Raw genomic sequence first — 15,605 nt, 5'->3', positions numbered from 1 at the left:
AATCTTCTAAATGAAACTGAGTTCAAATAAATGTACAAAAACTTCTACGTATGAGTTGGTAAGCAGCACAATTACAAGTGAAAGGTAACAAAAACACCAGATTTGAGAACCTGAAAACCTTTTTCTGAAGAGAGAGAAAAGAGTTGGTAGAAATTATGTTATTCCGTAGTTATACTACTTGTATTTTTCTGCTTTCCTATGCTACTATGCATTGAAGTCTCTCTTTTACATGTACACACTTTTTGTTTAAGTTTTAATATATTTACCAACAATACAGCTATTAGATGAAATGTATTTTAAAGAAAAAAGAGCCATAGTTGATAGCCACAACATATATTCATAGATGACAGAGTAAACATCATGAGAAAGGATACTTGTTCCCTTCGTAAAAATAAAATAGCTATAACAATCTCTTTGAAGTATAGCTTGTGCAGTGTGCCATATCACATACTCTAATACTCTACACCGTCTCTGGCATTACTTAATTATTGTGTGTAATAAAGGAGGAAACAGCAGCATGTAACACTCTGTTATTGAGTGTGCTTTGTAAATAACCAAGGTTATTGCCTTCACCCTCCCATACCAATGTTTTCAATATCCAAAGAATCAAACTGCTTCATCTACTCATTGCAGTTTTGCTACCTAATTGGTTTTATGTGCATTAACACATTGAGTTTTGTGCTTCGCCTTTAGTGACACATCATTAACAGGATATTAAACTTTAATCTGTCTTCCATTGCTATTTAAAATTCATTGTTATTGACTTCCTTTGTATTGACAATTTCCATTTCTTTTTTACTCTCTTGCCTTCTCATTTTTGTTTTCCACCCATGATTTCTTTGAGGTTTATGTCTCATCTTTTATTCATTGATTTAAAGGTGATATTTATTGGTACAAGACACTATAAAATTTGAACCTCAAATGTTGGCTTATTGTTACTTCTGACTGCTTTCTTGCTTCTTTGTTTCATGCAAAGTAATGGTCAGTGTAACTTTTTCTTTTGGTACAGCTACTGCATATCCTACCCTGTCTTGTTGCTTTCTTTTATTCACTTTCTCATGATAAAGTATGTGCTGTGTTTTTACTGTTTTGGTTAGTAATTTTCATTACATCTCCTCTGTTACATGTATATTTTATAGGTATGAAATCTTCTTATGCTACAGAAACCATAGCAGTTCCTGATTAGGCACATGGATGAGTGATGTATCAGTGGCTGTTTTGTATGTATATATATATATATATATATATATATATATATATATATATATATATATATATATATATATATATATATATATTTTTATTTTTTTATTTTTATTTTTTTTTTTTTTGCAGGACCTAGAGGGCTGCCTTTCTGTGGAACAGCTGACAGAGCAGTTGGGATTGTCCAAGCTATGCTGTACACGTTCTTGGCATATCCAAGCATGTGATGCACAGAGTGGTACAGGGCTGCATGATGGACTGGAATGGCTGTCACGCCAGCTAGTGGCCTCTAGTGTTCTTGATGTCAACTGACTGTATCCCAGTAAGTATTGAGTTTTTATCCATTTAATTTTTATTTCCTATGAAATTCTAATGATGAAAGAGAGAAATAATGTCTCATCTTCTGCAAAAATACTAGAAACAGTAGTAATAAATGCTATCTCTTGATATAGGTCAAACTTTTTAAATGTTTGACAACATTTACATATGGTCATTATCTTCTTTCAATTACTTTATTCAGTGTAAAACTTCTTTTAATTTACCTCAGGACATGAGCCAAGTTGAAACAGTCTCTTGGATTCTTGAAGTTAGTGCTGGGTCAGTTCTTTGTGTAAAGAAGTAGTTCACAGGGAATGGAGACATTAAGTTAAGAAGTTAAATGTTTACACAGAATTGGTTTTTCAAGATCTTTGTTCATTTTAGCATCACTGTAAATACTTCTTTCTTTTTTTTTCTTTTTTTTTTTAACCACATGTGACATACTCTGTGTTCTGTTCTGTGTACAGAAATCTTTCTCATTGTAAAATGTTTTCAATGTACTTTTTTGAAGTTCATTGTCAGTGGTCTTTAAGACAGTGTACACCATATCATTCTGGGTATTTCACGTCGTAATTTGGTTTCTGTCCACTCTTTTCATATCATTATCATCATCACCACTGTTGATTCATACTAGGAAATACAAGTTCATTTTTTTCTGTGGATGTGATTATGCTAACATAAAATATATGAAGAAATTCAGAACACAAAGAAGGATAGTGGTGCTATTACATACATTTCAAAGGTTCACTAAATGTGTGCTTGAAATCTGAATTCACAATTTTTTCGGGTCATGGCCTTATTATGTTACATTGTGGACAGTTTGCTTACGTAATATTGCATTTGCATTCATTCATTGTGTTCAGATCTTTTTGCAGTCATGCTGAGACATTTTCTGAGAACCATACTTTTTTCTTGTCAGTTCATCCAGTTGCTTCAAAAAATGTAATAAGTGTATCATTATAAAACATGAATATGTGCGTATTTGCATGAAATGTAGTAGCAATATTTGTTTCAGATCCTTGACGGAAACATCAGCATATAGACTGGGGGACATGGAACATCTAATTTGAGGATATTCCATGGTTTGCTATTACAAGTTTGTGAACATTTGTGATATTATCTGTTAAAGTTGTGTTGTATGCATGCTTCGAGGTAGTTCATGTGTTCAGTGTATAGAATGTGATCCTATAAATTTTTCAGAATAGTGGAATGTTTGTGTCAAAAAATACTCATTCAATGTGTGCTAGAATTTGGTGTATTTGTAAAAATAATAAAACTGTATTTAGACAGTCTCCTTGCAAGTTCTTTATTTTGCCAGACATCCACAAGTGTATATATATAATTGTTTAGAAATTTTTCGTGAAACATAATTTTTTACAAAAGAGGGATTTCAGGAGTGTAAACTTCTTCTTTCTTGCTCTCTTAAAAGTAAGAGTATCTTAGAAATACATTTCTAGTCTAAGAATTTATAATTCATTGCTAATTAGAGAATCACAATTTTTGTAACTGCCAACATTTTTGATTTCATGTTGTAATGAAAATTTACATAAAATATTTTTGAGCAAGAGACTATAAGAAACATGTTTTTTTTTTTATTTTTTATTTTTTTATTTTATAACATTCATGTTACTTTTCTGTTTTGAGGTGCAGTGGAAGAAACTTTTGTCGTTAGATGTGTACTTTTGTGTGAAAATTAAAATTCCAGCATAGTCCATGGTCTGTTAGGCTTGTACTCTAACAACATTAACATATGTCTCAATTAACAAGAGTATAGCTCATCTGTATCACAATATTTTTTTTAAAACTGCAAACAGTTAGAATTTCATGACTCAGTGAGAGTTTCCATAAAATATTGTTGGGACAGAGACTGTAAAAGAGATGTTTTTTCATACCTCATGACATTCATGTTACTTTTCTATTTTGAGGTGCAGTGGAAGAATTTTTGTCATTAAATGGGTGCATTATGTGTGAAAATTAAGGTTGCAGAGTAATCCATGGTGTGTTTAGGCTTGTACTCTTAAAACATTAACATATGTTTCAATTTGCCAAGAGTATAGTTCATCTGCATCACATGTATGAATCAAGTTGCCACCTTCCAACTGGACTTCATATGCTGCATCATTTTAATATTGTCAGCAGTGAAGTATTGTGTTTCATCTGTGGACTTGAAAAACATCAAACCATCTGTTCAAATACATGTAGTATTTGGAAGATGCACATTTATTAGATATATTATATTTTTGTGCCACTATATGTATATTTATACTAATATACAGGGTGAACAGTAATAAAGAGGACAAACTGCAGGGATGGATTCCTGATTGGAAATGGAGGGAAAAAGGTCCTTTGAGCATGTGTCCAGAAATGGACGGTGTGCAAGCAGTTACAACAAAACATCCCAGACAACAGTACAGAACAGCATCACATCCAGGTATCAAGTGTTCAAAATGGCGTCCATGGGATTTCAGGTGATAGGGATGATAGCAGTTGTCATGTAGGATACACATAATATCGTACTTTGGCTCACATCATGTTGGGAGGGCACTTTCCTGAAGTTGTCCAAGGGTTCATCTCAATATCACCTAGAACCTGGTCCTCGAAATCTAGTGTATGCACAGTCTGCCACCTCTCTGCACATTTGTATGTCTGAATGGACCCATGATCATACAAACGTCAAAAAATTCCTTGAAATGTGCGATGTGGTTGCTGTCTGTGAGGATTCTTTTGGCATAGCTGTGATGCCTCTCAACCGTTTCCATCTGGTTGGCCACACACAAAACACCATCTTGGCTTGTTCCTGACATGAATACCAGACCATTCTCCTGCTTACAGTAAACTGCATCAATCACACGGCCTGTAAAATAAAGGGAACATATGACACATGGTCAGAGGAAGTGTAATTCGTAAGTGCCATCTACCATGGCAATGATGCATTTGCAGACACATGTTCATAAGACCTTTTTTCCTCCAGTTCCAGTCAGGAATCCATCCCTGCAGTTTATTGGTTTTATTAATGTTCACTATGTATAATGGGGAAACATTAGCAAAAAATCTTGAAAAAAGACTAAATATTTTTTAAAAAACCGGCTGTGAGAAAGAAAATGCTGTGCTGTGCAGTTTCATTTTCTTTCTTGCCATTGCTTTTAATTCTGATGGCAGGGCATATAAACCATTAAACAGACTGTTCCTCCCATACATATTATTTCTCTGTCTATATAATATTAAATAAAAATTCTGTACACAACCATGTGCTGTTTTGGTTTTTGCCCCACAGTCAGTTTTAACTGACAACCTGTGTGTTACTAAAGCTGTGTTTATGGCTTATTGGCTTATGATTAGGATACATCTACACAAACTGAACTGTCCAAAATTTTGTAATGCATCTGAAATAAACTATATTATTTTGAAAAAATAATAGGTGATCATAAACAATACCAATCAGTTGGTATTGTAATCACCACTGAAGATGCAATTCAATATCCACAAGGGTTTCTTAATTCACTGAATCAAAATGGCTTTCCACCACACAGTTTGAGGCTTAAAGTTGGCATTGTTGTAATACTACATCATCTCAAACCTCCGAAACTTTTCGGTAGTACCTATGTGCAGAAGCAACTATCCTCACAGGTTTAGCAGCTGGAGAGGTCGATCTCATACCTCCTTTATCAGCAGTCCCAACTGATTTACTCATAAACTTGAATCAACTTCAATTTCCAATCAAGATTTCATTTGCAATAATTATTTTTTTCATGGGCTGTTGTACGCTGCCCATTCACAAACTGCAAGTTCAGAAAATCAGTCATACTGGGTCACATAGTACCCAGGATAAAAAAAAAAATGCTTTATATTCTGAACTTTTGTAATTGTATTGTGTCATTTCTTAAAAAAACTTAAAAATAATAAAAAATAAAAACAAAGGGGTCTTTTTCATTCGTATTCTGTACGATTTATAATAATATCGAGTGCCATACCATCAAAGTTGGCAAAGTCACAATGAGGAGTTGAAATTTTGTCCTGAAATATCACGGATTAGGATGTAATCTATATCCAATTCCCAAATATATATGTAGCAACTGGGAAGCATTGCTGAATTTGCTAGTAATAAATAAAGAAGCCAGACAGAGGGATACTGTAATGACTTAAACAATACATATGATAAACTTTTTCATTCTATTGCAATTCATTTCATGAGCTTGGACTTTATGGGTGTTTTTGGAGTTCACTTAATCCACTACCAAGTCGAGACAAATGTATAATCGAATTAAAATATGGCATTTTCCAGTTTTGCTGTATTTTATTAGTTCAAGACTAGTTGAAACCTTCAAACCCATTCACAAGTGATTTTGTGGTGCTGCATTAGAAAACCATGCCTTGCATATTGGAATGGCAGAATCTTTAAATTTGTGTTTTCCATTTGTTTTGGTTCACAAATGCTGTCTTGTTGGTTTGACATAAAATCACTTGAGGTTGGCCTAGTAGGCTGAAACTAATCATGAACAAATAAAATTAATATGTCAAAAGTGGAAAATCCCACCTTTTTTATTTTGTTTTATTTTTAATGGTAACTGCTATGAAAAAAATGTAATCAAATGTTGAGACTGAGACTAGATAGTTATGCCTCTGCTTCAAATATATTGGCTCAGTGGTTCATGATAGGAAAACTTCATACATATTATGCTGCTTTATGTCATTTAATGTCGTATATGCAGTCACATTCATAAATAAAGGGATCACTGAAATCTACAAAAACATGTTGTTTCATGGCAATGTTGTAGGGAAGAATATACCACGGCTTTCAGTCACATCTGCGATATATGATTAATCATTACAAGACTACTTTTTTGTCAACAAATGTCTGTGTATGCAGTGAGTTTTAGTCCTCAGTTTAGAGCACGAAAATCATTTATTAATACTCGCTTAATACAATACAAATGTCTCTGTATGCAGTGAGTTTTAGTCCTCAGTTTAGAGCACGAAAATCATTTATTAATACTCACTTAATACAATACAGAATAAATGATACATGGTTCATAGAAGTTACTGATCCTGCGAATTATCCATGACTGGAAATGAAAACAATCGTAAAAAACACAGTTTGAGTTACAATGGTCAAAACCACTCACAGGCAATGCAGGATTCATTCATTTAGCCAAATGGTATCACAGTCTGCTGAAGAAGAACTTAACAGCATCAGGCATAACATCACTATACTCAGATCCCAAGCAGGCCCTGCTGTAATACAAGCTGTGGGTGTTGATGTAAAGGGTGATCTACTGTCAGTAATGCTGTTCTACAGTCTTCCAGATAGTTATGACAATTTTAGATGTGCTGTTGGATCTCGTGACAATCTACCAGAGATGCTAAAAGTAAAACTCTTGGAAGAACACAACACAAGGAGTCGTAAAGACAGTAAAACTACAAGTGCAGCTCTGTTTGTTAAATCGGGCAGACGTTTCATGAGCAAGTGAAAAGTACAGTGAGTAACTGTGAGAAATTGGAACAAAAATCAGAACAAAAACAAAAAAAAAAAAGCAAAATCTATATACAAATGCAGCTTTTGTAACAAGAAGAGAAAAAGAAGATGGGTGGTTGGTTTTTTTCTTTTTTTTCCAAAAAGAAACTAAATGGTTCAGATCATCAAGAGTGATTCAAGGATATATATGATGAAATCAGTTCATGTGTGGGAAATGGTATTTGGGACATAGTAGACAGGACACAAATAAAAGAATAATTGACTGTATGGCTGTTTTCAGGAATAAATACAGATATATTGGATCTTTGCCTTGGAGAAATGTAAAAACAGTTGAACGAGGATTCAACCAACAGCCTTGAGTTGACTTCGTGGAAACATCCTCTCCAGTCGCAAGAATTGAATCACTTAGACTACTCATGGCTCTTTCTGTCAAATTGGACTTTTGTGTCTCGCAATGTCAAACACTGAAACCTGCTGACAAAGTGTGTATAAGCTTACAAAATCCATTTATGAGCTGCACCAAGCTGGTTCCTAGTGGGATGACAGGTTGAATGCATCCCTAACATCAACTGGACTGCAATGCCCACATTTAGAGCCATGCAGCTTTGTAGACAATGTAGGAGAATGTCCAGTCTTCCCACTCTTTTATGTAGATGACTTAGCAGTTGCTTCAAGAGACCCAAAAAGGACAAAATAAACCAAGGATGCACTATCTGCCAGATTTGATGTATAGGATCTTGGTGCTATAAGATGCTATCTGGGCTTGAGGTAAATCAATCTGTTGACAAAATTGCATAATTTCAAAGTGATTTTATCAGAGAAGTTTTACGCTGATTCAGAATGGATCACTGCAAGCCATTAAGGACTACAATGGCAACTGTGCACAAGTTGGATGCAACAGCCATGAGTTCAGAAGATGACACTCATTACCCATTCAGAAAACTGGTTGGAGTATTGATGTATGCCACCATGTATATACAACTTGGCATATACTATGCAATGATTATGTTAATCCAGTACGTCAACAGTCATAATTTTGTTCACTAAGTGAATCCTTGATACCTGAAAAGAATCATAGACAAGAAGCTGATCTGCATCAAGATAAGGAAGGGATCATTGGTCTCACTGATGTTGACTGGCAAAGCTCTGATACGGATAGGATGCCATATGCAGACTACAACTTCACCTTATCCAAATCAGCAATTTCGTGGTGTTCACACAAACAGAGAACTCGCCAAAGCAACAAAGGAATTATTCACCTGTCAACTTCAATGAAGGCGCTGGATTTAGGGAAGCTGGAAAGTTAGCACATAACCCATGTTCAGATAAAATATCACCTCATACATCAAGGTCTACAAGAGTATCCATTGACACTGGAATATTAGACAACAGAAGATACAATGGCAGATGTACTGATGAAGGCTCTTCTTGGACCAAAGACTGAGAAATGCTTTGACGGACATTGAATTCAATCCTAGAGCCACAGACTTAATGACACAATTCTTAACATATAACTGCCTGTAAAAATTGTGGATGCTTGTTGCGATTCAAATGTTACAACCATGTAGTATCTTTGGTGCCCATAGGTGTCACTATGTGCATATTTTTCCAAGTCTATTGCTCTTAGTTCCGTTTTATTCTCCATACAGTAAGCTATGAGCAAAGTTGTTTAGTAATTATGCATTGTGCCTGTATTTTTAACCACACCCCTAGAGGTGCCAATGCCCTGGCCTGAGGGAGAAGTGAAGAAGCTGGAACTGGCTGCTCCCAGCCTGTGGCCGTTGATACCTGCCACCCTATAAGAGGCTAGGAAAGCATTTTGAGTCAATTTGGGCATGGCTGACCCTATAGCCTTTGTCATTTTGTTCTTAAATAGAAACTATGTATTGAAAGTGCCACTACACATATTTGCGAGTGAGCTGTTTCATGTATGAGGTTCCACCATGGTGAGACATGTGGAACAGCTGCAGCACTCATTGCTGTAGAGCTGCAAGCACTACCATTGTGCACTTGTCATCCGGAGTCAGTATCTGGATGTCTTAACAAATCTGGAGCAGGTAGTGTCATACAGAAAAACAGTGAACATCCGGCAGTTTTGACAGGGCCATCCACTGTAGACACGCTGGAAAACATGATGCAATAGCGCATCCCATCAGGACATTGCTGGGACATCCTTCCAACTACTACTCAGTCTGAAAGCTGACAGTTTTCTGTTTGTCAGATTCTATATCAGGACCTGTAGGCAGTCTGGAGAGAGCACCTGGATTAGAAAGTTTATGACCTGAGTGATACTGTGTGGAGTATTAGTAATTTGTTAAGTGCAAGACCCAACAATGTAGACAATGAGCTGCTTGCTGTGGCAGTCAGCCTTGGGTCCAAACAAAGGTTTGTGATAGGTAACTAAGTGCAACTTATTGCCATAAAGGAAAATGTGGAATTTATGTGCTTCAAAAGTAATAACCAGCACTTTCTTTTCAATTTGTGTATATTGTTAGTGAACCTTGGACATGAACATTACAAGCTTGTCCGAACCATCTGGGAACTTATGGGACAGGCTTGTTGCATCATTCAACAAGGGTCTGAATCCTAATGTAGGCATTTTTGAAAGTGTGAAACACTTGCTGACAAGCTGTGGACAATTGAAAAGAAAGGTCCTTGTGACACAACTTATTCAAAAGATAAGTAATGAGAGATGCCTAAGGAATAAACTGGGCATAATGCGTGTGACCTTTCTGAGAAACACATGGTGGCCCTTCACTGATTTTGGCACCAGCATGTTTTTGATCACCTTAACATAGTGCTGTATGGGGTAGAACCCCTCTGTACAAAGGGTGTAAACACTCTTTACTAATCACATAGCCTAGGTAAGTGATGGAAGGTGAAAAAATGAACATAAGAAGAATTGCACATAAGACCCTTTTTAGACACAGCTGCAAAAACCCAACACAAATTGCATAGATGTTCATCATTTGTGCAACAAGTAACCAGGATGCCATCAATATAATTTACGTGTTGAGGAATATCTGATGTCAACTGTTCTAAAGCCGTTGAAAAACAGCAGACGCACTTGTGACCCCAAAGATCACCCTGTTGTGCTGCTAAAAGCCAAAAGGCGTATTTAATATGAAGATTTTCTTGAACTCGTTGGCCAACAAGAGCAGGAAACAAGCCCCCACCAGATCAGTTTTGAAAAGATCTATTACAAGCTAATAATAATTTGGAAAAAAGTTTTGTTACGGCGCCATAAGGGGTAGCAATCAATTTCCATTTGGAAATTTACAGTTTTAAGTCATCCACAAATTTAGTATGCCTCCATGCTTATGTACGGACACCATCGGAGAAGTTCGTTGACTGAAGCAGGCATGTGAAACCTTTGGTGATCTGCAGGCCTGATTCACTTACTTAAGATCTCGGGCTGCCTGGTCATGGTGCGACAGGAACACTCCAGGCTCAGAAGTCAAATCTATAGCATCCCCCTAGCTCAAAAGTCAAAACTATAGCATCCATGATGTCAAAGCTTGTGAGCTAACACACTGATACGAGTGGCACCCCTTTCCCGGCATGTCAAGCGAACAAATTATGCCCCAAATGAAATGTTTTTGCAAATACGTTCATTTTATGTTCACCCAAAATTTCTTCCACAGGCCAGAATGAAACTGTGAGGACTTGACTAAAAACACCACTGCCACATGGGGAAAAGTACCTCTCTGGTTCCCGGCAGCAGTGTATGTGTGGAACTCTTTGTTATAATGGTCGGTTCTGTGACTTGTAATGTGCACATCACATTTTGTGTAAGCTCTAATACTCAGTAATAAATGGCAATACATTGGTGATCCACCACGACCACGTCTTTTGCCGTGCAATCATGCCAGTAACTACGCATTAACAGTACAGTTATTTTCTGACTCCCGAGTGTCGCAATTACTGCGAACAGTCAGTGACTTCCTGCCACTTCTTCTTATGTGTCATACTGCAACGCCACGCAACTGAGTGCTTCTCATCAGACTGTGCCTAAAGTTGAGGATGTGATGCAATAATGTCATGTACCGACAGTGAACAATGTCAATCCATGCCTGAGCAGTGGCACCAAAGAAAAACTTTGTTGAGTGTGCACTGTGTATCTAGTGCACTCCCGACATCTTTGTGTTTCCATCGTCTTAGACCTTGCAACGTTCCGATCTATTTTTCCCAGCTGCGTGTGTTGCTCTTACTGCATCGCAAGTGGCTGCACTCTTGCCTGAACATGGCGTCAGACATATTTTGTTGAATGTGCATGGTGTTTCTAATGCACTCCTGACATTTCCAGTGTTTTGCAGACATCAGACTGTGCAATGTCTTGATCCATTTTCTTCATCTGCATGTCGTGCACCTACCACATTGCACATGTCTATAATTCCACCATCCGCATCCTAACAGATGATACAGCCAAGTGAATGTTGGTTAACGATGCTGCTACTGTACCTACCACACTGGGTTTTGATACAATGGCTCCACTTGGGCTCCAGTCTACACTGTGCCTACAACTTTGAGACTACTTGTCTACATTTCATTCAGCATTCAAACTTCCAATGTTCAGCATTGATCGGCCCACCATGTGGTTTGCCATCAGTGAATGAATCGTGGCCACATAAGAAATATAGATGGCAGTGCTAAATAAATCACTCTTCTGAGCCACCTTAGCTAGTTGGCAGATTTGATTAGTGACTTATTTTTCACACTGCCCGCAGCGAACAAGTACAACACAGCCAAGTTCCTGCTGCTCCAACACCTGTAGTGGACGCTGGAATGATAACTCAAACAGGTTATTTATGAAGAAGTCATTGGTGACAACGAAGAACCCTAATGGATGTCATTGGACGCCCGCCCCAAGCAAATTCAACAAACAATACAGAACAAAATGAGATCAAAAAAAGCCGGCACGGTAGCTCAGCGTGCTCGGTCAGAGGGTTAGCTACCCTCTGTAATAAAAAACTGAGTAAACGGATCAACGAAAGAACCTGAACGGGTGTCATCGGACGTCCGCCCCGAACAAATTCAACGAACAATAGAGAACACACTGAGATCTACAAAAAAAGAAGAAGAAGAAGAAGTGGCTAGCGTTGCTGCCTCTGGATCACGCGCCCTGGGTTTGATTCCCGACCGGGTCGAGTATTTTCTCCACCTGGGGACTGGGTGTATGTTTTGTCCTCATTATCTCATCATCATTCGGAAAGTGCCGAGTCTCGAAATTGAAAGATTTGGTACTTGTACAGACGCTGATGACCACTATGTTGAGCGCCCCACAAACCAACATCATCGTCATCATCGGTCGAATGTTTTGATCATTCCTTACCACCAATAGACACGAGTATGTTTTTGAACTTGCATTTAATTGTACGGAATCCATCGGGAACAGCTCTGTTTGCATCTAAACGTTCATGCACCATCGAATTTACTGCAGTCTTCGATATGCCTAAGCAAGCTTCTGTCTCAGGGTGCCAGATACTGTTCCTCTTCAATAATGCCGTCACAGAATCGATGATTCTTTTCGAACAACGACCAATTAGAGTTGATCTTCCTGAAGATCATCGCTGACAGATGCACGAGCACTGCAAAATCCTGCAGGTCAATTGGAAACAATCATTTCTGAAGGCTTTTGGTTACCAAACGGTGAACGAAGCAGTTCGACGCATTATTGATGAAATAGGCCCATACGAATATCGTAAATAATCGTTCAATGAAAACCTTAATGTGAAATACCCATTTCTTCACAACACTGTAATTTTAAACGCGCACTGCAAACAAAGTACTTGGCCAGTTTAGATTCTTTTTTTATAGTAACTGAATAATTTTAAAACAATAGTGATGTCACATCTCAGTATGGCTGTCTGGTTGTTGGCAAGTACAACGAAAAGTGTGTAACATGAATCTGAGGGACCGAAACACTTTTCCACGTGCAAAAAAATAGTGCAAATTTTCTACAAGCTTCGGTATCATTATTAATTTTGTTTTTCGAACGCACATCTAAATACAGGTAGCTACACAGCTGCTCATTTCTGATTTAATGGGGACAGGAACTTCAATATAGATTTCATCGGCAAATTCTTCTATATTGGTGCCATCTTCTGCGCTTTCAAAGAACCTCCCAAATGATATCTTCATAATCGTCGCTATACACACATTATCTTCGACTGCAGAAAACTCATTCAATGACACTGTAAGACAGTCTAATAACGGACCTACGCGTTGCAACAATAACGTACCCAACGAAAATAAATAAATAAACTAATACATCTGGGTGACGTGCGACTGCTGGCGCTGCTTTTCATCCTACCGTTTTATCACTGTACATCTAACAATAACAAAAAATGATAAATTATCGTGCTCATGAATGTTGTGGAACATAACTGTACACCGGGGTGACAAAAGGTATGGGATGCCTGCTAATATCGTCTCGGATCTCCATACGCCCAGCGTTGCGTAGCAACTCGACGTGGCGGGTACTCAAGTCGTTGCAATTCCCCTCCAGAAATATTCAGCCATGGTGCCAACACATCAAATGGTTCAAATGGCTCTGAGCACTATGGGACCTAACTGCTGAGGTCATCAGTCTCCTAGAACTTAGAACTACTTAAACCTAACTAACCTAAGGACACCACACATATCCATGTCCGAGGCAGGATTCGAACCTGCGACCGTAGGGATCGCGCAGTTCCAGACTGAAGTGCCTAGAACCGCTCGGCCACTCCGGCCGGCGCCAACACATCCGTCCATAATTGGGAAAGTGTTACCTGTGTAGGATTTTGTTCACGAACTGACCTCTCGATTATGTCCCATAAATGTCCGATGCGATTCATGTCGATGATCTGGATATTTCAATTCCACCACGCATAAGCATGCGGCCCCATCAAGTCGCCGCAACGGAACAACCTCTTTGGCGCCAGGCTTTATCTTTATAAACGATTTAAGAGACAATCAGAGGAGCCGTCTTAGGTTGTTTGCAGATGATCCTGTCATTTATCGTCTAGTAAACTCATCAGAAGATCAAAACAAATTGCAAAACGATTTAGAAAAGATATCTGAATGGTGCGATCATTGGTTATTGACCCCAAATAATGAAAAGTGTGATCGTCATCCACATGAGTGCTAAAACGAACCTGTTAAACTTCGGTTACACGATAAATCAGTCTAATCTAGAGGTCGTAAATTCAACTAAATACCTAGAAATTACAATTAGAACAATTTAAATTGGACAGAACACATAGAAAATGTGGGGAAGGCAAACCAAAGACTGCGTTTTATTGGCAGAACACTTAGAAGATGTAACAGATCTGCTAAAGAGACTGCCTACACTACACTTGTTCGCCCTCTTTTGGAGTATTGCTGCATGGTCTGGGATCCTTACCAGACAGGATTAACGGAGTAAATCGAGGAAGTTTCACGAGGAGCAGCACGTTTTGTATTATCGCGAAATAGGGGAGAGAGTGTCACGGACATGATACAGGATTTCGGATGGATACCATTAAAACAAAGGCGTTTTTCATGGCGGCGGGATCTTCTCGCGAAATTTCAATTATCAACATTCTCCTCCGAATGCGAATATCTTTTCTTGACGTCGACCTACAGAGGGAGAAACGATAATTAAAATAAGGGAAATCAGAGCTCGCACGGTAAAATATAGGTGTTCACTTTTTCCACGCACTGTTGGAGAGTGGAATAATGGAGAATTATTGTGAAGGTGTTTCGATGACCCCTCTGCCAGGCACTTACGTGTGATTTGCAGAGTATCCATATAGATGTAGATGTAAGATAGCAATGTCGTCAGCGAATCTTAACACTGATATCCTTTCACCTTCAATTTTGATCCCATTGTTGGACATTTCTTTTATTAACGTCATTGCTTCTTCGAAGTACAGATTGGACAGCAGGGGCGAAAGACTACGTCCCTGTCTTATACCATTTTTAATCCATATACCTCGTTCTTGGCCTTTCCCTCTTGGTTCTTGTACATACTGTATGTTACCCGCCTTTCCCTACAGCTTACCCATATTTTTTTCAATATTTCGAACATCTTGCACCTTTTTACAGTGTCGAACGCTTTTACCATCTCGACAAATCCTATGAACATGTATTGATTTTTCTTGTCTTGCTTCCATTATTGTCAACTGCAACGTCAGAACTGCCTCTCTGGGCCTTTACCTGATCGTCATCTAACAGATCGTCATCTAACAGATGCTCAATCTTCTTTCCCATTCTTCTGTATATTATTATTGTCAGCAACTTGACTGCATGAGCTGTAAGATGATTGTGCGATAATTCTCGTACTTGTCGACGCTTGCTGTCTTGAGATTGTGTTGAAGATATTTTTTACGAAAGTCGGATGGTACATCTCCAGTCTCCAGAATATTAAAGCCCTGGAAAATAATGTTCACTCGCAATTCATTTCTGTAAGCTACGTCCTGGGGTTCATTACAAGCCTCTCGCAAGGCCTCATCCTTCTAGAGAGTAGGGCACTGTGGGTGGGAATCCTTTCGTTAAACGGGATGTTAAACCATACGGGTCACTTGGTACTTAACGAGGCGGTTAATCGACATCCCGTCATAATCTCCCTTTTTCTCGCTTCGTCAACGCT

The 15,605-nt window shown here is 38.2% G+C and overlaps 1 protein-coding gene across 1 annotated transcript in view; it reads left to right on the top strand.

The window, feature by feature from the left end:
* LOC126480110 (E3 ubiquitin-protein ligase TRIM23-like) overlaps positions 1 to 2,813 on the top strand; it is a 68,449-nt gene extending 65,636 nt beyond the window's left edge. Inside the window, exons 11-12 of the mRNA XM_050103839.1 lie at positions 1,336 to 1,525; positions 2,537 to 2,813. Coding sequence (XP_049959796.1) covers positions 1,336 to 1,515 — 180 coding nt within the window. The 3' untranslated portion in view covers positions 1,516 to 1,525; positions 2,537 to 2,813. The remainder of the gene's footprint in view (positions 1 to 1,335; positions 1,526 to 2,536) is intronic.
* Positions 2,814 to 15,605: the final 12,792 nt, after the last annotated feature.

Source organism: Schistocerca serialis, chromosome 1, assembly GCF_023864345.2.
Source record: "Schistocerca serialis cubense isolate TAMUIC-IGC-003099 chromosome 1, iqSchSeri2.2, whole genome shotgun sequence".
Taxonomy (NCBI): Eukaryota; Metazoa; Arthropoda; class Insecta; order Orthoptera; family Acrididae; genus Schistocerca; species Schistocerca serialis.
The sequence above is the reverse complement of the archived record's forward strand: the minus strand, read 5'-3'. Positions and strand labels throughout refer to the sequence as shown.